Source organism: Staurois parvus, unplaced genomic scaffold (genome assembly GCF_062004578.1).
Source record: "Staurois parvus isolate SC_StPar_1 unplaced genomic scaffold, SC_StPar_1.0 ptg001979l, whole genome shotgun sequence".
Taxonomy (NCBI): Eukaryota; Metazoa; Chordata; class Amphibia; order Anura; family Ranidae; genus Staurois; species Staurois parvus.
In genome coordinates this window covers 62,501-90,338 of record NW_028319775.1, presented here as the reverse complement: position 1 = coordinate 90,338, position 27,838 = coordinate 62,501, and the positions used below count along the sequence as shown (strand labels likewise).

Here is a 27,838-nt window from a genome sequence, read left to right as displayed (position 1 = left end):
TCCCGAGGAGCATTGGGGTATATTTAGTAAATGTCCTTGGGAGCACTGGGGTGTATTTAGTAAATGTCCCGGGGAGCACTGGGGTGTATTTAGTAAACGTCCCGAGGAGCATTGGGGTGTATTTAGTAAACGTCCAGGCAAAGCAAGGAGCACTTGGTGTATAAAAGCTCGTAGATGTTTGTATTGGAGTCATGGAGCGGCTCCGAGGAGTGCTCCGGAGAACCTACAAGAATAGAAATGCCTCTCCTATCCTAACAGCTCTGATTTGGGTTTCTTTTACAAAGGAAAAGGGCCACCATGTTTCAGGAGGTTGTAAAAGTCTCCCTTCATCAGGGCTGCAAAGAATCAGAGGACTGAAATTTATCCCGGACGATATCAGCTGCGTGGACCCCTTCATACTAATAGGTCCATCTGCAGACTCGTGTCTCAGTTGAGTAGTCCGGTCCAATTTCAGTCTCCAGCCCTGAAGAAGAGAAACTTTAACCCCAAAAACAAAGATTTTTTTTAACTCAAATTCTGGACTTTTAGAGGCGGAGCATTTGGAATTTGAAACCTTCACACCGACGAATGAGCCCAACACCGAGGACATGCATGAACCCGTTCCCGGCCATTAGCTGCAGGTGGCATCTCCCTTTTGAAAGCATAGGGAGGATGCTGGCTCTTGCGGCCAATCGCATGCAATTGCTCATGGAGCGATCGGCCCCGATGCACACGGCCTGCGTTTTCAGGGCTCCGTTGCTTTCTTGCCACTCATCCTCAGGAACCTCGCTGGTTCTCACATGTAATCGGCGTGGGGTGCGAATGACTAGGCACACACGGGGGCTCATTGGACTGCATTGTCATATTTAGACACCCAACGCAGATGGTGAAGATGATGGAAAAACACAAAGAGAACGCAGGTAGGTGGCTTTTGTAGTTACCTTTTTAATAGTGAATTTTGTATTTTAGGAATTCTTTGATAACATCAGGAACCGCTTGGGATCTCCTGTGCAAACCTGAGAACTGGGGCCCTAAGGAACCCAACCCAACTCAACCAAGGAACCCAAGCCAACCAAGCAAACCTAACCCAACCAATGGAACCCAACCCAACCCAACCAATGGAACCCAACTCAACCAATGGAACCCAACCAATGGAACCCAACAACTCAACCAATGGAACCCAAGCCAACCAAGCAAACCTAACCCAACCAATGGAACCCAACAACTCAACCAATGGAACCCAACAACTCAACCAATGGAACCCAACAACTCAACCAATGGAACCCAACCCAACCAATGGAACCCAACCCAACCAATGGAACCCAACCCAACCAATGGAACCCAACCCAACCAATGGAACCCAACCAAGGAACCCAACTCAACCAATGGAACCCAACCCAATTATTTCCTTCTAATATTTCAGGGGTTTCTTTTTCTATTGGTAGTCCTTGTATGTTCATGCACGGTCCATACCGCCCCCCTCAGCTCCAATTCCAGAAGATTGAGCGCAGATCTTCCTCCGAATGCTGCTTGATGCAAGCAACAGTCCACCAAAAGCCGCAGCCAGAACCCCCCCAGCTCCCTTCCGGACTGGAGATAAAGGATGCTTTCAATTGTATCCGTTACCAATGGAGCATGACTACTGGTAGGTGGCCCAGGTAGGTTGTTGTCTGTCCGCTGGACGACCCGAGACAGGCAATGCTACATAACATTCAGTCGCCAAGAACAACGGTTGGCATGGTAACCTTGGGTGTGAAGGGTCTCCGGTTGAGCAGTACAGCCCAGACTCGGGTTTGGGGGAGGGAGGGTGATGGGCCCCTCATCCAGGACACGCCGCCTCTGCTAGCATCCTGTCACGCCTTGGACAGACTTTTTGGCGTTGAAGATGCAATCGTTGACCGAAACGCCCCGATACGCGGCTCCGATGAGACTGAGAGGAAGGGCGTGCTGCTCAACGTAGGAGAAAAGGTTCTCTGGAGGGAAGAGAGGAGAAGATTACAGAGAATTGGTGATCCTGCCATGACGATCCTTCCAGGTATGGGGTGACAACGCTCTGTCCATGCCTTCTAATTGCTGTCCTGTCACAGGCGCCCCCTGCTGGAGGCTACAAGCGGCTAAGCCGACACGTTGTGCAGCAGTGATGAGCGCAGACTAGGATCTGATCACATCGCTGCAGGCCAATCATCTGCGGCTAGGGCATTACACCCCCCACCCCGATTGTACATTCTCCCTCTAGTGTCCACAACTGGTAATTACCCCTAGAGTGTACGTAACTCCCTCTAGTGGCCATAACTGCTAGCTACCTCCTAGAGTGTACATGCTCCCTCTAGTGTCCGCAACCGGTAATTACCACTAGAGAGTTTACATGCTCCCTCTAGTGTCTGCAACCGGTAATTACCCCTAGAGAGTGTACATGCTCCCTCTAGTGTCCCCAACTGGTAATTACCCCTAGAGAGTACATGCTCCCTCTAGTGTCCGCAACCGGTTATTACCCCTAGAGAGTGTACATGCTCCCTCTAGTGTCCGCAACCGGTAATTACCCCTAGACTGTACATGCTCCCTCTAGTGTCCGCAACCGGTAATTACCCCTAGAGAGTGTACATGCTCCCTCTAGTGTCCCCAACCGGTAATTACCCCTAGAGAGTGTACATGCTCCCTCTAGTGTCCCCAACCGGTAATTACCCCTAGAGAGTGTACATGCTCCCTCTAGTGTCCCCAACCGGTAATTACCCCTAGACAGTGTACATGCTCCCTCTAGTGTCCCCAACTGGTAATTACCCCTAGACTGTACGTGCTCCCTCTAGTGTCCCCAACTGGTAATCACCCCTAGACTGTACGTGCTCCCTCTAGTGTCCCCAACTGGTAATCACCCCTAGACTGTACGTGCTCCCTCTAGTGTCCCCAACTGGTAATTACCTCTAGAGAGTGTACGTGCTCCCTCTAGTGTCTGCAACCGGTAATTACCCCTAGAGAGTGTATGTGCTCCCTCTAGTGTCTGCAACCGGTAATTACCCCTAGAGAGTGTATATGCTCCCTCTAGTGTCCACAACTGGTAACTACCACTAGACTGTACACGCTCCCTCTAGTGTCCACAACTGGTAACTACCACTAGAGTGTACATACTCCCCCCCCACCCCCACCCCTACCCCTACCCCTACCAGGCACCCAAAGCCAGATATATTCTTACCGATGTGCTTCCAGTGTCCCAGCGTGTACTGAGGAATACAGCTCTGCCAAAAGAATCAGATGATATTCTTTAATGAGTGCTAACAGTGCTACCCAGAACTAAAATCATCAGCGCTCTCAGACCAGTGTTAGACCCTCTGACAGGTTTTTATATGCCAGGGAAAAGAACAATTAAGGCCTATGATACCATTGCTATAAAAAAAATTATTAATAATTCATGCATGTTGATAAAAAAACAACCAAATCTTTATAATCATATAGTATCTGAATAATCATCATAATAATAATCGAAGTTTATTTGCCTTTCCCGGCCCCCCCTCATCAACATGCTAATTCAATTATTAAATAAAGCCTTTCCATTACATGCATTATTTTATACCCAGTGATGACATCACTGGGTCTCTGTGCTTTTCTACATAATGCAGGCAGATCATGGCTGGTGGGAGGGGCTGGCAGGGTGCTGTACATAGCTTCCTAAAAATATCACAGTACGCCTCTCAAGCCCTGATGCAAACAGTGGGAGGAGTTATGCAAATATCAAAATATCTTGCAATTCTGGATCTTGTGGCTCAGAAGGCACTAAAGCCAGAGGATCAGTAGGTCAGCCAGGGAACTAGCATTTTTTAGAAGGAAAGTTACAAAATTCTGTATTTCTCTGATCATTAGCATCTAATAAAGAGGCCCCCCCCCCTGACTCCCACTCCTCCGCTACCTTGTTGATGCTGACGATGGCTCGGCTGGGCTTTCCCTTCACTCCGAGGTGAGATGCCGCCGCCGCAGTCGCCAGACTCAAAATCTTCTCTGGACGGACAGATTCTGGGTCCCCCAGGCTGCTCTCAAACCAGGCCCCGCCCAGCATCACCTAAGGGGAACACAAAGATGGGCGTCACCTCCTCATCATTGAATGGAAAGGGGGGGGGGGTGGTAACATACCCGGCCCGAGTCAGGTCATGTTACCGTTAGTCTGGTAGACGCCGATCCTTTTCGGTTGTGTTCTGGATATGTGAGCGAATCGTAAACTATTCCCAGCAAGGCGGCGTCCTCGAAGGATGGGATGAGATGACCGAAACCCTGCGGGGGAGAGGGGAAAAGAACCCTGAGAGCAGCGCGGACAACGGCACACAACTGCAATGGCTCGCTTATATTGTCACAGAATGTATTATTTATTCACAGCACATAACTTATCCCGGCACCCAATATTAGGATGAATATCGCCTTATTTCCTCCATTAGGAGCGGTTCCTATATCGTCAGTGCCAACTAGTGGCCACAATACATTTTTTTCCCTGATTGAGGTATTCCTGGAAAAAAATGCATTACGGCCACTAGGGGCGCCGACGATATAGGAACCGCACATACTAGAGAAAATACAGCAGTTTTTGTCCCGATTGTGCCAATGTTTGTGATATCTGCATTTTATATATATATATATACACGCACACACAATATATATATATATATATATATATATATATACACACACACATATATATACACACATACATACATACATACATAGATACAGTGGGGATCGAAAGTTTGGGCACCCCAGCTAAAAATGTGTATTAATGTGCATAAAGAAGCCAAGGAAAGATGGAAAAAATCTCCAAAAGGCATCAAATTACAGATTAGACATTCTTATAATATGTCAACAAAAGTTAGATTTTATTTCCATCATTTACACTTTCAAAATAACAGAAAACAAAAAAATGGCGTCTGCAAAAGTTTGGGCACCCTGCAGAATTTATAGCATGCACTGCCCCCTTTGCAAAGCTGAGACCTGCCAGTGTCATGGATTGTTCTCAATCATCGTCTGGGCAGACCAGGTGATGTCAATTTCAAAGGTTTTAAATGCCCAGACTCATCTGACCTTGCCCCAACAATCAGCACCATGGGTTCTTCTAAGCAGTTGTCTAGAAAACTGAAACTGAAAATAGTTGATGCTCACAAAGCTGGAGAAGGCTATAAGAAGATAGCAAAGCGTTTTCAGATGTCAATATCCTCTGTTCGGAATGTAATTAAGAAATGGCAGTCATCAGGAACCGTGGAAGATAAAGCAAGATCTGGAAGACCAAGAAAAATATCAGACAGAACAGCTCGCAGGATTGTGAGAAAAACAATTCAAAACCCACGTTTGACTGCACGATCCCTCCAGAAAGATCTGGCAGACACTGGAGTTGTGGTCCACTATTCCACTATAAAGAGATACTTGTACAAATATGGTCTTCATGGAAGAGTCATCAGAAGAAAACCTCTTCTACGTCCTCACCACAAAAATCATCGTTTGAACTTTGCAAATGAACATATAGACAAGCCTGATGCATTTTGGAAACAAGTTCTGTGGACCGATGAGGTTAAAATTGAACTTTTTGGCCGGAATGAGCAAAGGTACGTTTGGAGAAGAAGGGGCACAGAATTGAATGAAAAGAACCTCTGTCCAACTGTGAAGCATGGGGTTGGATCAATCATGCTTTGGGGTTGTGTTGCAGCCAGTGGCACAGGGAACATCTCACGAGTAGAAGGAAAAATGGATTCAATAAAATTTCAGCAAATTTTGGATGGTAACTTGATGCCATCTGTGAAAAAGCTGAAGTTAAAGAGAGGATGGCTTCTACAAATGGATAATGATCCTAAACACACCTCGAAATCCACGGGGGATTACATCAAGAGGCGTAAACTGAAGGTTTTGCCATGGCCTTCACAATCTCCTGACCTCAACATCATTGAAAATCTATGGATAGACCTTAAAAGAGCCGTGCGTGACAGACAGCCCAGAAATCTCAAAGAACTGGAAGACTTTTGTAAGGAAGAATGGGCAAAGATACCTCAAACAAGAATTGAAAGACTCTTGGCTGGCTACAAAAAGCGTTTACAAGCTGTGATACTTGCCAAATGGGGCAGTACAAGATATTAACTCTGCAGGGGGCCCAAACTTTTGCAGACGCCATTTTTTTGTTTTCTGTTATTTTGAAAGTGTAAATGATGGAAATAAAATCTAACTTTTGTTGACATATTATAAGAATGTCTAATCTGTAATTTGATGCCTTTTGGAGATTTTTCCATCTTTCCTTGGCTTCTTTATGCACATTAATAGAGATGAGCGAATCGAACTTGCGAAGTGGAATATTAGGAAAAATTCGATTCGCACCGAATCCAAATATTAGCAAACTTCGGATGCGCGAATCAAATTTTTCCCGATCGGCCGATTTTCATCCCTTCTACAGCCGGCAAAAAGTGTCCCTGCAGAGAGCTCCGCTATTTCTGACAGTTCCTTCACATTTAAAGCGGTTGAAACATTGTATCTATTTGTTTCCATTTAGGATACAGATGTTTTTATTCGGAAACAAATAGATACAATGTTTCAACCGCTGTAAATGTGAAGGAACTGTCAGAAATAGCGGAGCTCTCTGCAGATACACTTTTTGCTGTACTGGAATTCTTCTTTTCATTCTTCTTCTTCTTTTCATTCTTCTTCTTCTTCTCATTCTTCTTCTTTTCATTCTTCTTTTCATTCTTCTTCTTCTTTTCATTCTTCTTCTTCTTCTTTTCATTCTTCTTCTTCTTCTTTTCATTCTTCTTCTTCTTCTTTTCATTCTTCTTCTTCTTTTCATTCTTCTTTTCATTCTTCTTCTTCTTTTCATTCTTCTTCTTCTTTTCATTCTTCTTTTCATTCTTCTTTTCATTCTTCTTCTTCTTCTTCTTCTTTTCATTCTTCTTCTTCTTCTTCTTTTCATTCTTCTTCTTCTTCTCATTCTTCTTCTTCTTCTTCTTCTTCTTTTCATTCTTCTTCTTCTTCTTTTCATTCTTCTTTTCATTCTTCTTCTTCTTTTCATTCTTCTTTTCATTCTTCTTCTTCTTTTCATTCTTCTTCTTTTCATTCTTCTTTTCATTCTTCTTCTTCTTTTCATTCTTCTTCTTTTCATTCTTCTTTTCATTCTTCTTCTTCTTCTTCTTTTCATTCTTCTTCTTCTTCTTCTTTTCATTCTTCTTTTCATTCTTCTTCTTCTTTTCATTCTTCTTCTTCTTTTCATTCTTCTTCTTCTTTTCATTCTTCTTCTTCTTTTCATTCTTCTTCTTCTTTTCATTCTTCTTCTTCTTTTCATTCTTCTTCTTCTTCTCCTTCTCCTTCGTCGTGCCCCGTGACTGCCCAAATGAGTGAAGTGTGCGGTGATTCTAAGATGGACGGCACTCATCTGCATGTCATACTGACTGACAGTATGATTTCTCTTCCCCAGCAGACTCCAAGGGCATTTAAATTAAAGGTACAGTGTTCTGCACTAATATAAAGGCTCTCTGAAGCCTAGAAACCCTTTAAATAAGTTAAATTCGCAGCGAATAAATTCGCATCGAATCGAATTTCTTCCGCAAATTCGGCGAATCAGCCGAATCAAATTTTTGAATAATTCGCTCATCTCTACACATTAATACACATTTTTAGCTGGGGTGCCCAAACGTTCGATCCCCACTGTATATACACACACACATACATACATATATACACCCCCTGTAGTCTGTATGATTGCATGCCTGGTGGGGAGAGACGGATTCCGGAGAGCCGCGCTCTCGGTCGGTGCATCAGTCTGCCTGGAGTGGCGCTATTCACCGACTTTTTGCGTCCAAAGGCTGCGAGCGGAGAAGCGAACACTCACCGATACGGGTAAAACCTCTCCATCGTACTCCAAGTTCACCACTGCGACATTGGCCGCGCTCAGCTGACGCAAGGTGTCCGACATGGGTTTGGCGATTGGGTCTAGCAGTCTGCTCAGAGCTGAAGAAAAAAAAAAAAAATGGTGGTTCGGGCGTCATGTCACATGACCATTGTAGAAATGGCAGCTGGAGCAGTCTATGGGGGAACTGTATGAAACCATATCTAAAGAGGACCTGTCACAGGAGCTGTGAAGACAACTATTCCGGGTTTTTAACATGGGACCTCCGGCCTTCCCCTCAGTCTGGGCCGGTTGTAGAGTTGAGGCGCTCCTGGCACACCTTACCTGCGGCTGGGAGCGCGCTGAACACGTGATCGGCTGTGACGCTGCCATTCGGAACTTTGATCTGTGGAGACAAACGCGGCTCTGGTTATTCCGCTCTCACATGTGACACGGAAGATTCCTAGTCTGCATTTTCAAGAAGCGATGTGTTTAAAGAGCCATTAAACAGCACGGTCATAGGTAGGGCCGGGACAAGGGGGTGGGCAGGAGGGGCGGCTGCCCTGGGCACTGTAGTATCATGTGATGTGTGTGTGGGGGAGGGGATTTTGCACTAGGAGGGGAAATTTTTCCGGAGGGTTGTGCTAGCAGGGATGATTGGGATGAGGGGGAGGATGGAGGGAATTTGAAGTGTGTGGGGGGGGTGTACTCAGAGAGGAAATTTGAGGGGCAAAAGATTTGTGCTGTAAGAGTGATTTTTTTTTTTAGATTTGTGCAGGGGGGGGGGGGGATACAGGTAGAGAAATTATTTGAGCTGGGATGGGGAAGGCGGATTTGTCCTGGGAGGAGGAATTTCAGCAGGTGGCAGCTTTTCCTGGGAGGCGGGATTTTGGCAGGGGGCGGATTTGTGCTGGAAGGAGGGATTTAGGCAGGGGGAGGATTTGTCCCGGGAGGAGGGATTTCAGAAGGGGGCGGATTTGTCCTGGGAGGAGGGATTTTGGCAGGGGGAGGATTTGTTCTGGGAGGAGGGATTTCGGCAGGGGGAGGATAGCCCTGGGAGGAGGGATCTCGGCCAGGGGCAGATTTGTCCTGGGAGGAGGGATTTCGGAAGGGGGCGAATTGGTGAAGGGAGGAGGTAGTTCGGCAGGGGGTGGATTTGTCCTGGGAGGAGGGATTTTGGAAGGGGGCGGATTTGTCCTGGGAGGAGGGATTTCGGCGGGGGGCGGATTTGTGCTGGGAGGGATTCCGGCGGGGGGCGGATTTGTGCTGGGAGGGATTCCGGCGGGGGGCGGATTTGTGCTGGGAGGGATTCCGGCGGGGGGCGGATTTGTGCTGGGAGCAGGGATTTCGGCAGGGTGCGGATTGGTGAAGGGAGGAGGTATTTCGGCAGGGGGCGGATTTGTCCTGGGAGGAGGGATCTCGGCAGGGGGCGGATTTGTCCTGGGAGGAGGGATCTCGGCAGGGGTCGGATTGGTGAAGGGAGGAGGTATTTCGGCGGGGGGCGGATTTGTCCTGGGAGGAGGGATTTCGGTGGGGGGTGGATTTGTCCTGGGAGGAGGGGAAATTTATGATTGGACCCAGCTTGCTGATAATAACCACCCTCAGGTTATACTGCCACCTACAGGAGAAATGGACACTAGGCACATAGGAAACTAAAGGTCACCCCCTTGGGGCTATAACTCCTCCCACCCGCTCCAACGAGAAAAAAATAACCCGTTTCGGTGGAAGCTGAATTTTGAGTTTGTTCCGCCCACCCCTGGCAGGCACCTTCCAGCTGTTGTTGGGGGTCCTCTCCATGGCCTCCATGGGGGTGTCCTTGTGTATCTCTACCCCCCTCTGCTTGATGTAATCCTCCAGTGCATCAGACAGCGTCTGCATCCCCCCTCGCAGCGACCACTGGCTCCAACGCTCCTTCTTGGCCTTCTGGATGAGAGGTGAATCCAGTTCCGGGGTTTTCTCTGCTGCAAAAAGACACAGCTGGGGAATTAGTACAGCAACCCTGGAGAGGTGGAGAGCTAAAACACAGAAGAAGCCATGGATCCCTGGGGGAGGAACATTCCACAGGGGGTGTGGCCAAATTAAAGTTTGGTTTGGTTAGTGATGATTGGACAATAACATAAATCATCCATTGGTTGTGAGTGTGCCCTTCAAGTAATGCTTTTCTTACATTGGTGGTCAGTGGGGACCCCAATAACATCTCGTCTTACATTGGGGGTCAGTGGGGACCCCAATAACATCTCGTCTTACATTGGTGCTCAGTGGGGGGCCCCAGTAACACCCCCTCTTACATTGGTGGTCAGTGGGGACCCCAATAACATCCCCTCTTACATTGGTGGTCAGTGGGGGGCCCCAGTAAAATCCCCTCTTACATTGGTGGTCAGTGGGGACCCCAATAACATCCCCTCTTACATTGGTGGTCAGTGGGGGGCCCCAGTAACATCTCCTCTTACATTGGTGGTCAGTGGGAGGCCCCAGTAAAATCCCCTCTTACATTGGTGGTCAGTGGGGACCCCAATAACATCCCCTCTTACATTGGTGGTCAGTGGGGGGCCCCAGTAACATCTCCTCTTACATTGGTGGTCAGTGGGGTCCCAAGTAACATTCCCTCTTAATGGTGGTCAGTGGGGGGCCCAGTAACACCCCCTCTTAATGGTGGTCAGTGGGGGGCCCCAGTAACATCCCCTCTTACATTGGTGGTCAGTGGGGGACCCCAGTAACATCCCCTCTTACATTGGTGGTCAGTGGGGGTCACCAGTAACATCCCCTCTTACACTGGTGGTCAGTGGGGGTCACCAGTAACACCCCCTCTTACACTGGTGGTCAGTGGGGGCCCCAGTAACATCCCCTCTTACATTGGTGGTCAGTGGGGGTCCCCAGTAACATCCCCTCTTACATAGGTGGTCAGTGGGGGTCCCCAGTAACATCCCCTCTTACATTGGTGGTCAGTGGGGGTCCCCAATAACACCCCCTCTTACATTGGTGCTCAGTGGGGGACCCCAGTAACACACCCTCTTACATTGGTAGTCAGTGGGGGTCCCCAATAACACCCCCTCTTACATTGGTGCTCAGTGGGGGACCCCAGTAACACACCCTCTTACATTGGTAGTCAGTGGGGGTCCCCAATAACACCCCCTCTTACATTGGTGCTCAGTGGGGGACCCCAGTAACACACCCTCTTACATTGGTGGTCAGTGGGGGTCCCCAGTAACACCCCCTCTTACATTGGTGGTCAGTGGGGGGCCCAGTAACAACCCCTCTTACATTGGGGGTCAGTGGGGAGCCCCAATAACATCCCCTCTTACATTGGTGGTCAGTGGGGGTCCCCAGTAACACCCCCTCTTACATTGGTGGTCAGTGGGGGGCCCCAGTAACATCCCCTCTTACATTGGTGGTCAGTGGGGGCCCCAGTAACATCCCCTCTTACATAGGTGGTCAGTGGGGGTCCCCAGTAACATCCCCTCTTACATTGGTGGTCAGTGGGGGTCCCCAGTAACATCCCCTCTTACATTGGTAGTCAGTGGGGGTCCCCAATAACATCCCCTCTTACATTGGTGCTCAGTGGAGGACCCCAGTAACACCCCCTCTTACATTGGTGGTCAGTGGGGGTCCCCAGTAACACCCCCTCTTACATTGGTGGTCAGTGGGGGGCCCCAGTAACATTCCCTCTTACATTGGGGGTCAATGGGGAGCACCAATAACATCCCCTCTTACATTGGTGGTCAGTGGGGGGCCCCAGTAACATCCCCTCTTACATTGGTGGTCAGTGGGGGTCCCCAGTAACATCCCCTCTTACATTGGTGCTCAGTGGGGGGCCCCAGTAACATCCCCTCTTACATTGGTGCTCAGTGGGGGGCCCCAGTAACATCCCCTCTTACATTGGTGCTCAGTGGGGGGCCCCAGTAACATCCCCTCTTACATTGGTGGTCAGTGGGGGGCCCCAGTAACATACCCTCTTACATTGGTGGTCAGTGGGGAGCCCCAATAACATCCCCTCTTACATTGGTGGTCAGTGGGGGTCCCCAGTAAAACCCCCTCTTAATGGTGGTCAGTGGGGGGCCCCAGTAAAATCCCCTCTTACATTGGTAGTCAGTGGGGGGCCCCAGTAACATCCCCTCTTACATTGGTGGTCACTGGGGGGCCCCAGTAACATCCCCTCTTACATTGGTGGTCAGTGGGGACCCCAGTAACACACCCTCTTACATTGGTGGTCAGTGGGGACCCCAGTAACACACCCTCTTACATTGGTGGTCAGTGGGGACCCCAGTAACATCCCCTCTTACATTGGTGGTCAGTGGGGGGCCCAGTAACATCCCCTCTTACATTGGTGGTCAGTGGGGGGCCCCAGTAACATCCCCTCTTACATTGGTGGTCAGTGGGGGGCCCCAGTAACATCCCCTCTTACATTGGTGGTCAGTGGGGGGCCCCAGTAACATCCCCTCTTACATTGATGGTCAGTGGGGGGCCCCAGTAACATCCCCTCTTACATTGGTGGTCAGTGGGGACCCCAGTAACATCCCCTCTTACATTGGTGGTCAGTGGGGACCCCAGTAACATCCCCTTTTACATTGGTGGTCAGTGGGGACCCCAGTAACATCCCCTCTTACATTGGTGGTCAGTGGGGACCCCAGTAACATCCCCTCTTACATTGGTGGTCAGTGGGGGGCCCAGTAACATCCCCTCTTACATTGGTGGTCAGTGGGGGGCCCCAATAACATCCCCTCTTACATTGGTGGTCAGTGGGGGGCCCCAGTAACATCCCCTCTTACATTGGTGGTCAGTGGGGGTCCCCAGTAAAACCCCCTCTTAATGGTGGTCAGTGGGGGGCCCCAGTAAAATCCCCTCTTACATTGGTGGTCAGTGGGGACCCCAGTAACATCCCCTCTTACATTGGTGGTCAGTGACCCCCAATCATAGTGCCTCTATTATACTACTGCCCCTTACAGTATTAGTAAGCACCCCCCGTGTCACCAGCATGTCTCATACGTGGAAGGGACACGAGAGGAGGATGGTGGACTAGTGTGGAGGAGGGGTAGCCACGTGCTGCCACTTCCCTGCTCTGCCCTGCATATGGAGGTGTAGGACGGGGATCCCTTCTGACGGGGCGGGGTTGTCACGGCCGGGAACCAATCTACCCATCACATGGCTGTGATTGACAGGTTGCAAATGACACTGTGAATGACACGCCCCCTCTGAGATATATACTGTGGTGATAGGGCCAAGCAGGGGGGAGGGACCTACCTCCGCCTGTCGCCATACCCAGGATGACCGATCTCTTCCGAGCTTCAGCATCATGCAGGAAGGGAAAGCAGGAGCGCAGGCTGAGCCTCCGACAGTCCCCGGCAAATACCCCCCGACACAGACTGTCCACCACGATGTCCGCCAACTGCAGGAGAGAGCAGAGAGAAGGTGCAACAGTCACAGGAGAGGAGAGCTATACAGGAAGGGGCGGAGTCCTCCAGGAGAGGAGTTATAGAGGAAGGGGCGGAGTCCTCCAGGAGAGGAGTTATAGAGGAAGGGGCGGAGTCCTCCAGGAGAGGAGTTATAGAGGAAGGGGCGGAGTCCTCCAGGAGAGGAGTTATAGAGGAAGGGGCGGAGTCCTCCAGGAGAGGAGTTATAGAGGAAGGGGCGGAGTCCTCCAGGAGAGGAGTTATAGAGGAAGGGGCGGAGTCCTCCAGCAGTGCAGAGTATTTCAGGAGAGGAGAGTTATAGAGGAAGGGGCGGAGTCCTCCAGCAGAGCAGAGTATTTCAGGAGAGGAGTTATAGAGGAAGGAGCGGAGTCCTCCAGCAGTGCAGAGTATTTCAGGAGAGGAGAGTTATAGAGGAAGGAGTGGAGTCCTCCAGCAGTGCAGAGTATTTCAGGAGAGGAGTTATAGAGGAAGGAGAGGAGTCCTCCAGCAGCGCAGAGTATTTCAGGAGAGGAGTTATAGAGGAAGGAGAGGAGTCCTCCAGCAGCGCAGAGTATTTCAGGAGAGGAGAGTTATAGAGGAAGGAGAGGAGTCCTCCAGCAGTGCAGAGTATTTCAGGAGAGGAGTTATAGAGGAAGGAGAGGAGTCCTCCAGCAGCGCAGAGTATTTCAGGAGAGGAGTTATAGAGGAAGGAGAGGAGTCCTCCAGCAGCGCAGAGTATTTCAGGAGAGGAGAGTTATAGAGGAAGGAGAGGAGTCCTCCAGCAGCGCAGAGTATTTCAGGAGAGGAGAGTTATAGAGGAAGGAGCGGAGTCCTCCAGCAGTGCAGAGTATTTCAGGAGAGGAGAGTTATACAGGAAGGGGCGGAGTCCTCCAGCAGTGCAGAGTATTTCAGGGGAGGAGTTATAGAGGAAGGAGTGGAGTCCTCCAGCAGAGCAGAGTATTTCAGGAGAGGAGAGTTATAGAGGAAGGAGCGGAGTCCTCCAGCAGTGCAGAATATTTCAGGAGAGGAGTTATAGAGGAAGGAGCGGAGTCCTCCAGCAGAGCAGAGTATTTCAGGAGAGGAGTTATAGAGGAAGGAGCGGAGTCCTCCAGCAGTGCAGAGTATTTCAGGAGAGGAGTTATAGAGGAAGGAGAGGAGTCCTCCAGCAGCGCAGAGTATTTCAGGAGAGGAGTTATAGAGGAAGGAGAGGAGTCCTCCAGCAGCGCAGAGTATTTCAGGAGAGGAGAGTTATAGAGGAAGGAGAGGAGTCCTCCAGCAGTGCAGAGTATTTCAGGAGAGGAGTTATAGAGGAAGGAGAGGAGTCCTCCAGCAGCGCAGAGTATTTCAGGAGAGGAGAGTTATAGAGGAAGGAGCGGAGTCCTCCAGCAGTGCAGAGTATTTCAGGAGAGGAGAGTTATACAGGAAGGGGCGGAGTCCTCCAGCAGTGCAGAGTATTTCAGGGGAGGAGTTATAGAGGAAGGGGCGGAGTCCTCCAGCAGCGCAGAGTATTTCAGGAGAGGAGAGTTATAGAGGAAGGAGCGGAGTCCTCCAGCAGCGCAGAGTATTTCAGGAGAGGAGAGTCTCCATTTCGTACCTCTTTCCCGAAGCGTCTTGTGAAGAAATCATGGACGCTCTCGTCCTCCCGGGACCCGCGGGGAGCGGTCAGGTCCTGCAGGCCACACAGGAACAATGGTCTGGAGAAGGGGGGGATGGTACGGAGGACCCCCCTGTAAGGACAGAGAAGAAAGCGCTCTGTTGGTTTCCAGGCCGGTCAAGTCGCCTCCTATTAGAGGGTCGCCCCTTAAAAATCTGACAATTCTAGAATTCGGTGGATTGTAGAGCCTCTGATCCCACCCCCATACATCTCGTATCTCTGCCCCCTCCCCCCGTCACCCCCATAACTGTTGTGTCTCTGCACAGACCCCCCGATACTCCCTGCAGTGGTCTGACCTGCTTTGCTCCATCATCAGTCCCCCCTGTCCTCGCTGTTGATGGACCTGCAGCTTTCAGAAAAAAAAAAAAAAAAAACATTTATCCTGCTACGTAGATCCTTGTTCAGGCACTTCCTGTCATAGGGTGACAACTCCCTGTCCATGTCTCCCAGTCCTGCTCCTGTGTTGTCACCCTGATACACGTCTACAAAATGTGACACGTTGTGTAGCAATGCCCTATCCCATGCACTTCATAAAATCGACCCAATCCCTCCGAATATCTGTTGGCGATCCGGTGCCTGCTGTGTCACCGATCGTTGTACGTGTGAGGTCCCGATCATGTGATCACCGATTGGCCAATCAGTGATCACATGAAGAGTAGTAAGCAAGATGTCACTACGGACATCATTGCTTACTACGTGTGAAATCTGTGAATGATCACAGAGATCACATGGTACAGGGCCCTTCACAACAGCCCTGTACCATGTGACCAGCTGTGACCAATCACAGCTCACACAGTATTTCTCAATGGCTGCATGAATGCAACCAGAGAGAAGGAGAAATTATTGATGTTACAGCCTTTATGGGTGTAAAAGCAATCAGTGTGAAAAAAGAAAAAAAAAATCTTCATCACCCCCCACAAGTAGTACAGTGTCACCATGGTGACACTACTGCTAGGGTGACAGTATAAAAAAAACCTAAAAAAAAAAAAAACAACAAAAAAAAAAACCCATAAAAAAATAATAATATTTAAAAAAAAAAACCCACACAAAAACAAACCCCATAAATATTAACAAAAATAAATAATAATATTAAAAAAAAAAAAAAAACATAAATAATATTAAAAAAAAAAAAACCCACACAAAAAAAACCCCCCATAAATAATAATATTAAAATAAAAAAAACAAACCCCACAAAAAAAACCCCCATAAATACTAAAAAAAAAACAAAACACCACACACAAAAAAACCCCCATAAATAATAATATAAAAAAAAACCCACAAAAAAACCCATAAATAATAATATAAAAAAAACCCCATAAATAATAATATTAAAAAAAAACTACACACACAAAAAAACCCCCATAAATAATAATATAAAAAAAACACCCACAAAAAACCCCATAAATAATATAAAAAAAAACCCCATAAATAATAATATTAAAAAAAAACTACACACAAAAAAACCCCCCATAAATAACAAAAAAAAACACAGAAAAAAACCCCGTAAATAATAATTAAAAAAAAACAAAAAAACACCATAAATAATAATACTAAAAAAAAACAAAAAACACCACACACAAAAAAACCCCCATAAATAATAATATAAAAAAAACACCCACAAAAAAACCCATAAATAATAATATAAAAAAAAAAACCCATAAATAATAATATAAAAAAAAAAACCCATAAATAATAATATTAAAAAAAAACTACACACACAAAAAAAACCCCCCATAAATAACAAAAAAAAAACAACAAAAAACACACAGAAAAAACCCCCCATAAATAATAATTAAAAAAAAACAAAACACATTTTTGAAAAATTATAATTTTTGGTTATAAACTAATGTGGGTTACTTATTTTTTTACTAAAAAAAATAGATGAATATATTTTTATTAAGATTTATGAAGAAAGATTATTTGCAAAATTTTATAAGAAAAACACTTTTTTTTTTTCAAAATGTTGGGACATTTTCATTTCTGTAGTAAAAAAAAAAAAAAAATCTTCCTCACCCCCCACAAGTAGTACAGCGTCACCATGGTGACAATGGACTGCTAGGGTGACAGGATGTTAAAAAACAAAAACCAATAATAATCTAAAAAAATAAAATAAAAAATTATAAATTTTTAAGTATAAACTAATTTATGTTATTTATTTTTTTTTACTAAAAAGATAACTGAATACATTTTTCCAAGATTTATGATGAAATATTATTTATTTGCAAAATTTCATAAGAAAACCTTTTTTTCAAAATTTTTGGACTTTTTTATTTATATAGCAAAAAAAAAATCCCAGTAGCCTGACCCCCCCCCCCCACCCCCCGGCTGACTCTGAAGCCCACCTATGAAAAGCAAAGCCTGCTCGCTGTTCTCACCCCAGACTGGAGGGCATTCTGTGCAGAGCCTTGTGGACGTAGAGGAAACGGTTCCTGGCAGCGGGGTGACTACTTGGGATGGGGATCAGATCGCTCTCCAGGCCGAGTTCAGACACCTAGGAGGGGAAAGTGTGCAAGTCGGTCAAACGATCACACGATTTATTTTTTTAACCCCTTAATGAGCACCCAACGTGTGTGTGTGGCGGCAAAAGACATGATTGTAACAACCACACGCTGTACATTGGGGGGGGGCAATGTATCTGTGGGGAGAGAGCCCCCCCAGTACAGAGACAAAACTGTTATAGGGTGACAACGCTCTGTGCCCATCCCCCAATTGTTCTCCTGTTGTCACCCTGTCACATGGGCTTCTAATGGACAAATCAAGAGGGTGTTTCTTCACACAGACACTGTCCACTGTTGTCACCATCATGACCCCGCCCTGAGAAATGCCAGGCAGCCATCGCTGGAGGATATACAGACAGCAAGCGGATCTTCCTGCAAGCGGCCATCCTCCGCCCCGGGAAGTCAGAGAGCCGGCCGTCCTCCGCCCCGGGAAGTCAGAGAGCCGGCCGTCCTCCGGCCCGGGAAGTCAGAGAGCCGCCCTCCGCCCCGGGAAGCCAGAGAGCCGTCCTCCGCCCCGGGAAGCCAGAGAGCCGTCCTCCGCCCCGGGAAGCCAGAGAGCCGTCCTCCGCCCCGGGAAGCCAGAGAGCCGTCCTCCGCCCCGGGAAGCCAGAGAGCCGTCCTCCGCCCCGGGAAGCCAGAGGGCCGTCCTCCGCCCCGGGAAGCCAGAGGGCCGCCCTCCGCCCCGGGAAGCCAGAGGGCCGCCCTCCGCCCCGGGAAGTCAGCCGGCCGCCCTCCGCCCCGGGAAGTCAGCCGGCCGCCCTCCGCCCCGGGAAGTCAGCCGGCCGCCCTCCGCCCCGGGAAGTCAGCCGGCCGCCCTCCGCCCCGGGAAGTCAGCCGGCCGCCCTCCGCCCCGGGAAGTCAGCCGGCCGCCCTCCGCCCCGGGAAGTCAGCCGGCCGCCCTCCGCCCCGGGAAGTCAGCCGGCCGCCCTCCGCCCCGGGAAGTCAGCCGGCCGCCCTCCGCCCCGGGAAGTCAGCCGGCCGTCCTCCGCCCCGGGAAGTCAGAGCGCCGTCCTCCGCCCCGGGAAGTCAGAGCGCCGTCCTCCGCCCCGGGAAGTCAGAGCGCCGTCCTCCGCCCCGGGAAGTCAGAGCGCCGTCCTCCGCCCCGGGAAGTCAGAGCGCCGTCCTCCGCCCCGGGAAGTCAGAGCGCCGTCCTCCGCCCCGGGGAGTCAGCCGGCCGTCCTCCGCCCCGGGATGTCAGCAAGTTGTCATCCGCCGCAGGATTGTATCAAACTCTCCCAGTAACTCCCAACCGGCATCTCAGAGACTCACCATACACAGGGCATTCTTGCCCACCACTCCCGCCGGGCGCATGCCGCGGGGGCCATGCTCAAACACAGCGCCATCGTCTGTCCGCGTGGAGCGCATCCATCCGCCGAGCCTGGAGCTGCTGTCCAGCAAAATCACCTGTGTGAAAAGCAACAGAACATACGTGACGACACACTGCATAGAGAAGAACAGAGGCCCAGTGATGACATCACCGGGAACAAAAGTAAAGGATTAGACCAAAGCGTACGATCGAATCCCATCAGACACAGAAATGATCGATGAGTGGGCGGGGCCGGGATCCTCACCTTGGGCACCTTGGCATCCTTCACCAGATGGTAGCAGGCGGTCAGCCCACTAATGCCGCCCCCAGCGACTACCACCGACCTCTGCATCTGACAACCGGCTGAGAGAAGACAACAAGATCAATACTCTACAGTATACATCATCTGTCGGGAGGGAGCGATGGTCTGCAGAACTCAATGGTGGAATAATCTGCAGAATACATCAATAATGATCTGTCAGGTGGGGGAGGGGAGGGAGCGATGGTCTGCAGAACTCAATGGTGGAATAATCTGCAGAACACATCACTAGGGATCTGTCAGGAGGGGGAGGGGAGGGAGCGATGTTCTGCAGATCTCTAGAGAGGTCAGTGGTGGAATAATCTGCAGAATACATCACTAGGGATCTGTCAGGAGGGGGAGGGGGAGGGGAGGGAGCGATGGTCTGCAGATCTCTAGAGGGGTCAGTAATATAGACATCCTGTTATCAGTCATAGAACCAATCCTCGGCCACACAGGTGATCACATGACCGGCCACACAGTATAGATGATACATTGTAACACACTAGAAGAGATCGCACACAATGTAACGACGGGAGGAGATCAGATACAATGTAACGACGGGAGGAGATCAGATACAATGTAACGACGGGAGGAGATCAGATACAATGTAACGACGGGAGGAGATCGCACACAATGTAACGACGGGAGGAGATCAGATACAATGTAACGACGGGAGGAGATCAGATACAATGTAACGACGGGAGGAGATCAGATACAATGTAACGACGGGAGGAGATCAGACACAACGTAAAGACGGGAGGAGATTAGACACAACGTAACGACGGGAGGAGATCGCACACAATGTAACGACGGGAGGAGATCAGACACAACGTAACGACGGGAGGAGATCGCACACAATGTAACGACGGGAGGAGATCACACAATGTAACGACGGGAGGAGATCACACAATGTAACGACGGGAGGAGATCAGATACAATGTAACGACGGGAGGAGATCAGACACAATGTAACGACGGGAGGAGATCGCACACAATGTAACGACGGGAGGAGATCAGACACAATGTAACGACGGGAGATCAGACACAACGTAACGACGGGAGGAGATCAGACACAATGTAACGACAGGAGGAGATCAGATACAATGTAACGACAGGAGGAGATCAGATACAATGTAACGACAGGAGGAGATCACACAATGTAACGACAGGAGGAGATCACACAATGTAACGACACGAGGAGTTCAGACACAATGTAACGACAGGAGGAGATCAGATACAATGTAACGACAGGAGGAGATCAGATACAATGTAACGACAGGAGGAGATCAGATACAATGTAACGACAGGAGGAGATCACACAATGTAACGACAGGAGGAGATCAGATACAATGTAACGACGGGAGGAGATCGCACACAATGTAACGACAGGAGGAGATCACACAATGTAACGACGGGAGGAGATCAGATACAATGTAACGACAGGAGGAGATCAGATACAATGTAACGACAGGAGGAGATCAGATACAATGTAACGACGGGAGGAGATCACACAATGTAACGACGGGAGGAGATCACACAATGTAACGACAGGAGGAGATCGCACAATGTAACGACAGGAGGAGATCAGATACAATGTAACGACGGGAGGAGATCGCACACAATGTAACGACGGGAGGAGATCAGACACAATGTAACGACAGGAGGAGATCAGATACAATGTAACGACAGGAGGAGATCAGATACAATGTAACGACGGGAGGAGATCAGATACAATGTAACGACAGGAGGAGATCACACAATGTAACGACAGGAGGAGATAAGATACAATGTAACGACAGGAGGAGATCAGACACAATGTAACGACAGGAGGAGATCAGATACAATGTAACGACAGGAGGAGATCAGATACAATGTAACGACGGGAGGAGATCAGACACAATGTAACGACAGGAGGAGATCAGACACAATGTAACGACAGGAGATCACACAATGTAACGACAGGAGGAGATCACACAATGTAACGACAGGAGGAGATCACACAATGTAACGACGGGAGGAGATCAGATACAATGTAATCTTACCAGCTGACCCTCTCTGATCCTCTCCAGCACTCACTGGGACCTCCCCCCACATGGTAAGGAGGATGGAGTACTGGAGGGGGGGCGTGCCTGTCAGCCGTCAGCCAATCAGAGGTCTGGGTTGAGGTGACAGGGAGGCGATCAGGAAGTGCCTGGTTGGGGCAGATATCTCCATCACACAGACTGTGTCCTGGATAAGCCCCCCTCCCCCCCCCAGGTTGTGTTCAGCGTGCTGATTGCACTATCTGGGCCCCGCAGGGTACATATAATATATACTTCACTACAGAGACATACATCCACTGACCCCTCCCCCATCCCTGAAACTGCTAGTTGCCTGGCTGCCTCTATGAGCGTGACCCCATCATGGCCTCCTACAGATACCCGTCGCCTGGCTGTGCTCGGTCGGAAGGTCTGGCCACTTCCTCTGAGCCCAAGATGAGCTCATCTCTCCATCACTCTGCTCTCTCCTCCTATCAGCATGATTCAACCTCCTTCCTCTGAGCCCAGGTCACCCTGAACCCGCCCCCCAGCCTGTGATTGGACAGTGAAAGGAGACGCAGCACAGGGATGCGCTCATTTCTCGGTCACTCTGCTGTCTCCTCCTATCAGCATGATTCAACCTCCTTCCTCTGAGCCCAGGTCACCCTGAACAGCAGTACTCTTCTTCTGCCACTAGATGTCCTCAGTCTGACGAATGGCATCATTCACGCCACTTCCTCTGAGCCCAGGTCACCCTGAACCCGCCCCCAGCAGGTGATTGGACAGTGAAAGGAGAAGCAGCACTGTAATGAGCTCATCGCTCGGTCACTCTGCTCTCTCCTCCTATCAGCACGTTTCTTATCAAACTGATTGGCTGCTTGTGCTGCTTCTCCCGCCCCCGCGCTGAGCTCTGCTGCATGTGACCTGTCTGTGAAATTCATTATGCTGCCTGGGGGAGGGGGGCGCCGTGCAAAATGAGGTGGCGGTCATGTGACCAGCTGCGTCCCATGGGAAGTTGTTCTCTGTTGGAGCTTACACAGGCCTGGCTCCCCCATGTGACAGTGCTGGACCTATCATCCACCAGCAGAGTGATCACATGGTCCCCATACCCGGAAGTACCCCCAGTACGGGGTGTTTATCATCCCCTGATACTCACACAGCCCCGCCTCTTCTTATTATAGGAGGATATCTCCCCTCCCCCGCTCTCTGGACCCTGTACAGGTCACATGACAGGGGAGGAGTCTCTGCTGACGGTTCTGGGTGTGGAACTCCTCCTCCCCCACAATGCACTGCTCGGTCTCCATGGAGATGCTCTATACCGGAAGCGGTAGATGACAGCCAGTCAGGTGACCGTTCGATGGCGGAAGTGCCGGGCTGGGCGTGGCCGTGTCTGGGAGCGGCCGTGTGGTTGGTGGAGTGGGGTGGAGGGGGAGGAGCCGGGTGATGGCGCTGTGTGTCCGGGACCCGTGCGGGCTGCTCTGCCTCCTCCTCACCTACCTGAGTGTCAGCTACTCCGAGTACGTCATCGTCCGACACATCCTGCTGGAGGACTACGCCGGGAGGTACGGGGGGACCGGGGGGGAGCTCTGAGGGAGCAGGGGCCACAGGAGGGAGAACTGGAGGGAGCAGGGGCCACAGGGGTATGACTGAGGGTGCCAGGAGCCACAGGAAGGAGGACTGGGGGGACCAGGGGCCACTGGAAGGAGGACTGGGGGGACCAGGGGCCACAGGAAGGAGGACTGGGGAGGACACCCGGGGCCACAGGAAGGATGATTGGGGAGGACACCCGGGGCCGCAGGAAGGAGGACTGGGGGGGGGACACCCGGGGCCGCAGGAAGGAGGACTGGGGGGGGGGACACCCGGGGCCGCAGGAAGGAGGACTGGGGGGGACACCCGAGGCCGCAGGAAGGAGGACTGGGGGGGACACCCGGGGCCGCAGGAAGGAGGACTGGGGGGGACACCCGAGGCCGCAGGAAGGAGGACTGGGGGGGACACCCGGGGCCGCAGGAAGGAGGACTGGGGGGGACACCCGGGGCCGCAGGAAGGAGGTCTGGGGGGGACACCCGGGGCCGCAGGAAGGAGGACTGGGGGGGACACCCGAGGCCGCAGGAAGGAGGACTGGGGGGGACACCCGAGGCCGCAGGAAGGAGGACTGGGGGGGACACCCGGGGCCGCAGGAAGGAGGACTGGGGGGGGACACCCAGGGCCGCAGGAAGGAGGACTGGGGGGGACAAGGGGCCGCGGAGAGAGTACTGGGGAAATTAGGGGCCACAAGGAAGATTGCTTGGGTGCTTGGAGGGCCACGGTGGGGGGGGAGGGCTGGGTGATCCGGGGCTACAGGTGAGAAGACTGAGGGATAAGAGGCCACAAAGGGGAAGACTTGGATACTAGGGGCCGCAGGAAACAGTGCTGAGGGGCCAGATGGACAGAGATAGGGGGATGAAGCGGGATTAGGGGCCACAGTGGGAAGCACAGGGGGTGTAGGGGCCACAGGAGAAAGGATAGAGAATTCAGTTCCCCATGGGATCAGGGGCCACAGTGGGAAGGACCCAGAGATTGGGGGCCACATGGTGAAAACATTGGTTTCTAGGGTCATAGGGAGATCAGGGGCCCCAGGGCTGGTGGGGCCCCATGCAGTGTATGAAGTATGACCGCCCTCTGCTCCTCCTCCGCAGTGTCTGGTGTCCGGTCCATGCCATCCTCTACAATCTCATCGTCTTTATGCTCCTGGCGTGTCACACGCGGGCCGTCTTCTCCGATCCAGGTGAGCCATGTCCTTGCTCCGCCTCCAGCGCACATCTCCACCCTGCGTGATCTAACCCCTCCCCCCTCTTGCGTTATCCCAGGTGTCGTACCGCTGCCGGAAATGGCCATCGACTTCTCAGATCTGCGCAGCAATCCACGCAAAAATGACCGGGTGAGCGCCAGGAAACGCGCCAAAAACTCTGTCCTCGCCACAACCCCTGCCGAGGTTTTATTGCTGGTCCCGCGGAGGGTTTCCTCCACTTCCTGTGTGGTCACCTGATACAGGAAGTTTGTAGAATCTCTCCATGTGGGGGCACCAATATGTCTGTAAGCAGAGTGGGGGAAGAGCTGTCTGTGTCTCCATGGGAAAGAGTTCTCCTCACTTCCTGTTTGGTTATCATGACAGGAAATAATTGCCCTACAGGGGCTGTAACCCCTCCCCTGTTTTAAAATCAATCAATCAGATTTTTGCTGGAGTTGGCTTTAAAGTTCTCAGCCCCTCCCACCTGTCTCCTGGTTCTCAGCCCCTCCCACCTGTCTCCTGGTTCTCAGCCCCTCCCACCTGTCTCCTGGTTCTCAGCCCCTCCCACCTGTCTCCTGGTTCTCAGCCCCTCCCACCTGTCTCCTGGTTCTCAGCCCCTCCCACCTGTCTCCTGGTTCTCAGCCCCTCCCACCTGTCTCCTGGTTTTCATCAGCACCCTCCATCTTTTGGTTCTCAGCTCCACCCCCCCATCTTTGGGTTCTCAGCTCCATCCCCCGTCTTTGGGTTGTCAGTCCAGTCTACCTGTCTCCCTGATTCTCAGCTCCGCCCACCTGTCTCCCTGATTCTCAGCTCCGCCCACCTGTCTCCCTGTTTCTCAACTCCACCTCCTGTTTTTCGGTTCTCATCTCTGCCTACCTGTCTCCAGTTCTTAGTTCTGAGCACCTGTCTCCCTGGTTCTCAGCTCCTCCCTCCTGTCTCCCTGGTTCTCAGCTCCTCCCTCCTGTCTCCCTGGTTCTCAGCTCCTCCCTCCTGTCTCCCTGGTTCTCAGCTCCTCCCTCCTGTCGCCCTGATTCTCAGCTCCTCCCTCCTGTCGCCCTGATTCTCAGTTCCTCCCTCCAGTCGCCCTGATTCTCAGCTCCTCCCTCCTGTCGCCCTGATTCTCAGTTCCTCCCTCCAGTCGCCCTGGTTCTCAGCTCCTGTCTCCCTGGTTCTCAGCTCCTCCCTCCAGTCGTCCTGTCTCCCTGGTTCTCAGCTCCTCCCTCCTGTCTCCCTGGTTCTCAGCTCCTCCCTCCTGTCTCCCTGGTTCTCAGCTCCTTTCTCCTGTCTCCCTGGTTCTCAGCTCCTTTCTCCTGTCTCCCTGGTTCTCAGCTCCTTTCTCCTGTCTCCCTGGTTCTCAGCTCCTCCCTCCTGTCTCCCTGGTTCTCAGCTCCTCCCTCCTGTCTCCCTGATTCTCCACCTCCCATCTTTGGGTTCTCAGCTCCGCCCATCCAGTGATTCTCAGCTCCACCCATCAGTCTCCAGTTCTTAGTTCCGCCCACCTGTCTCCTAGTTCTCAGCCCTGCCCACCCGTCTCCTGGTTTTCAGCTCCACCTCCTGCGTTTAGGTTTTCAGCTCCGCCCACCCATCTCCTGGTTCTCAGCCCCTCCCTTCCTTTTCCTACATAACTGATACTGTTGCAGCAGGACCAGTGAGACTTGATCCTTAAAGGGGGGCGGAGCTGAGAACTCCCATTTCCGGTGACCCTGTAATAAATGAAGCCGTATTATTGAACCCGCAGGGCAATGAAGACTGGACGGTGTGCAATCGCTGCGAGACGTACCGGCCCCCGCGGGCCCACCACTGCCGGATCTGCCACCGCTGCATCCGCCGCATGGACCACCACTGTCCCTGGTACGATGACGTCACATACCACGTGCCCCGCCTCTCCGATCACCGCCCTGTGTAATCCTGTCCGTTCATTCCCCGCAGGATCAACAATTGCGTCGGCGAGCTCAACCAGAAATACTTCATCCAGTTCCTCTTCTATACCGGTGAGTACGTGTCGGTATGGCGGTTGTAGAGCGCCGTTCAGTGGGCTGCCAATCGCTGCAACAAAACAGGTTCTCTTCTACTCGTTATTTATGGATATGTGTTGTCATGTGACCTTCTCCGCCAATCGGTAGACCTGAACACTGGCACATGGGGGAGGGGAGCTGGTAACCCTGTGTAAGCTCCGACACTAACCTGGCATAGAGGAATCCTAACCTTTGCTCCTCTGTATTCTCTCCGCAGCCATTGGGTATGGGTATCATGTGACCTTCTCTACCAGTCGGTAGACCTGAACACTTTCACATGGGGGAGGGGAGCTGGTAACCCTGTGTAAGCTCCGACACTAACCTGGCATAGAGGAATCCTAACCTTTGCTCCTCTGTATTCTCTCCACGCAGCCATTGGAGATGTGTTGTCATGTGACCTTCTCCGCCAATCGGTAGACTTGAACACTGTCACATGGGGGAGGGGAGCCGGTAACCCTGTGTAAGCTCCGACACTAACCTAGCATAGAGGAATCCTAACCTTTGCTCCTCTGTATTCTCTCCGCAGCCATTGGGTATGGGTATCATGTGACCTTCTCTACCAGTCGGTAGACCTGAACACTTTCACATGGGGGAGGGGTGGTGGTAACCCTGTGTAAGCTCCGACACTGACCTGGCATAGAGGAATCCTAACCTTTGCTCCTCTGTATTCTCTCCATGCAGCCATTGGATATGTTTTGTCCAGGGGCAGACTGACCATTTGGAAACTCAGGCACTGCCCGGGGTCAGTAGGGGGCCCCATGAGATGCCCCTGGTACCTTTTTCATAAGCTTTTTTGAATTTGGGCAAGGACACAGGGGCCCCATGATCCCCTATTGCCCGGGGGCCCCATGAGTTGTCAGTCCGCCCCTGGTGTTGTCATGTGACCTTCTCCGCCAATCGGTAGACCTGAACACAGTCACATGGGGGAGGGGAGGTGGTAACCCTGTGTAAGCTCCGACACTGACCTAGCATTGAGGAATCCTAACCTTTACTCCTCCTCTATTCTCTCCATGCAGCCATTGGATATGGGGTATCATGTGACCTTCTCCACCAATCGGTAGACCTGAACACTGTCACATGGGGGAGGGGAGGCCTGTATAAGCTCCGACACTAACCTAGCATAGGGGAATCCTATCCTTTGCTCCTCTGTATTCTCCCCATGCAGCCATTGGATACGGGGTATCATGTGACCTTTTCTCAGGATGCAGCTGATCAGCAGACTTGTTGCATGGGGGAGGGGAGTCCTGTGTAAGCTCTGACACTGACCAGCCCTCCAACACTGAGCATGCCGTCAGCACAGAGACCTCCGCCATCCATGGATGCACATGTGCCGGCACGCATGCGCATTACGTGGGCAGCTGGAGGTTGCAGGGTGAAGCAGGGGCGGACTGACCATTGGGGAACTAAGGCACTGCCCGAGGGCCCGGGATCAGTAGGGGGCCCCATGAGTGGCCCCTGGTACCTTTCATAGGCTTTTTTGGGTGTGATTTGAGTGTGGGCGAGGACACGGAGCCCCATGATCCCCTATTGCCCGGGGGCCCCATGAGTTATCAGTCCGCCCCTGGGGTGAAGCATTACCCAAAACTTTTCTGCGCGGTCCCATATAGTTCATAGCAAACGGGTTCAACCTCCTCCACACTCCACCCACAACTGAAGTAAACGGACGTAGATCCACCTTAAAGTCGGTGTAAACCCTTCCATATACCCAGCGAGGTGCTGAATTTATACAGCCTTTCTGAGGGTTCAGAAAAAAGGGGGCGGAGAGCTGAAGTCACACACTGCAGAGCTGATTGCAGGGAAGCCCCTCCCCCTTTTCCTTTCACACAGGAGCAGAGCTGAGGCTGCCAATGTGGCGGAGGTCCCTCCCCTGTCACCATTTTTCTCCTGGTGTCAGAAGTGATTGATGGCAGAGGAAGGAGGCAGCAGACAGAAATGACACTCAGTGCTCTGGACTGAGACACGTACACACTATAGAGGGATGTGCTTTGTTCATATTTCATGCCTGAGGTTTAACACCCCCCCCCCCCCCCCCTCCGGGTCACACCCATCCGGCTTTGAAATTGCGCAACTTCTAGCGAAGACG

General features: G+C 51.2%; 2 protein-coding genes across 7 annotated transcripts in view; one reads left to right on the top strand and one right to left on the bottom strand.

Annotated features, from left to right (window-relative positions):
* Positions 1 to 904: 904 nt before the first annotated feature.
* LOC149433095 (protoporphyrinogen oxidase-like) lies at positions 905 to 22,266 on the bottom strand. Of its 6 annotated transcripts, none has more exons than XR_016308877.1 (14): positions 20,998 to 21,100; positions 18,921 to 19,018; positions 18,619 to 18,753; positions 17,227 to 17,342; positions 14,792 to 14,924; positions 13,049 to 13,193; positions 9,578 to 9,771; positions 8,156 to 8,216; positions 7,814 to 7,932; positions 4,123 to 4,236; positions 3,878 to 4,027; positions 3,167 to 3,209; positions 1,264 to 1,952; positions 905 to 1,178 (listed from the first exon to the last, which is right to left on the bottom strand). XR_016308877.1 is itself a non-coding variant. In XM_089664660.1 (13 exons), exons 2-13 carry the CDS (start codon positions 19,005 to 19,007, stop codon positions 1,822 to 1,824), a joined length of 1,428 nt encoding a protein of 475 aa, XP_089520786.1. In that variant the 5' UTR covers positions 19,008 to 19,018; positions 22,130 to 22,266; the 3' UTR covers positions 905 to 1,821. The 6 variants fall into 6 exon arrangements, 3 of the variants coding, with proteins under 3 accessions (XP_089520786.1, XP_089520785.1, XP_089520787.1); XR_016308876.1 differs by having other exon boundaries at positions 905 to 1,061; XR_016308878.1 differs by having other exon boundaries at positions 905 to 1,061; positions 1,283 to 1,952.
* Positions 22,267 to 22,372: 106 nt separating this feature from the next.
* LOC149433094 (palmitoyltransferase ZDHHC3-like) overlaps positions 22,373 to 27,838 on the top strand; it is a 17,353-nt gene continuing 11,887 nt past the window's right edge. The window contains exons 1-5 of the mRNA XM_089664658.1: positions 22,373 to 22,535; positions 23,649 to 23,737; positions 23,820 to 23,890; positions 25,479 to 25,591; positions 25,670 to 25,731. Of these exons, the coding sequence (XP_089520784.1) occupies positions 22,417 to 22,535; positions 23,649 to 23,737; positions 23,820 to 23,890; positions 25,479 to 25,591; positions 25,670 to 25,731 (454 nt within the window). The 5' untranslated portion in view covers positions 22,373 to 22,416. The remainder of the gene's footprint in view (positions 22,536 to 23,648; positions 23,738 to 23,819; positions 23,891 to 25,478; positions 25,592 to 25,669; positions 25,732 to 27,838) is intronic.

Excerpts from the sequence above, each read along its gene's own strand:
- LOC149433095 (XM_089664659.1), bottom strand. The coding sequence starts at position 21,049 with ATGTGGGGGGAGGTCCCAGTGAGTGCTGGAGAGGATCAGAGAGGGTCA. Across the intron at positions 14,925-17,226 it reads AGAATGCCCTCCAGTCTGGG|GGGGGTCCTCCGTACCATCC; the intron begins GTGAGAACAGCG and ends CTGTCCTTACAG. Across the intron at positions 3,210-3,877 it reads CCATCGTCAGCATCAACAAG|AGCTGTATTCCTCAGTACAC; the intron begins GTAGCGGAGGAG and ends TTCTTTTGGCAG.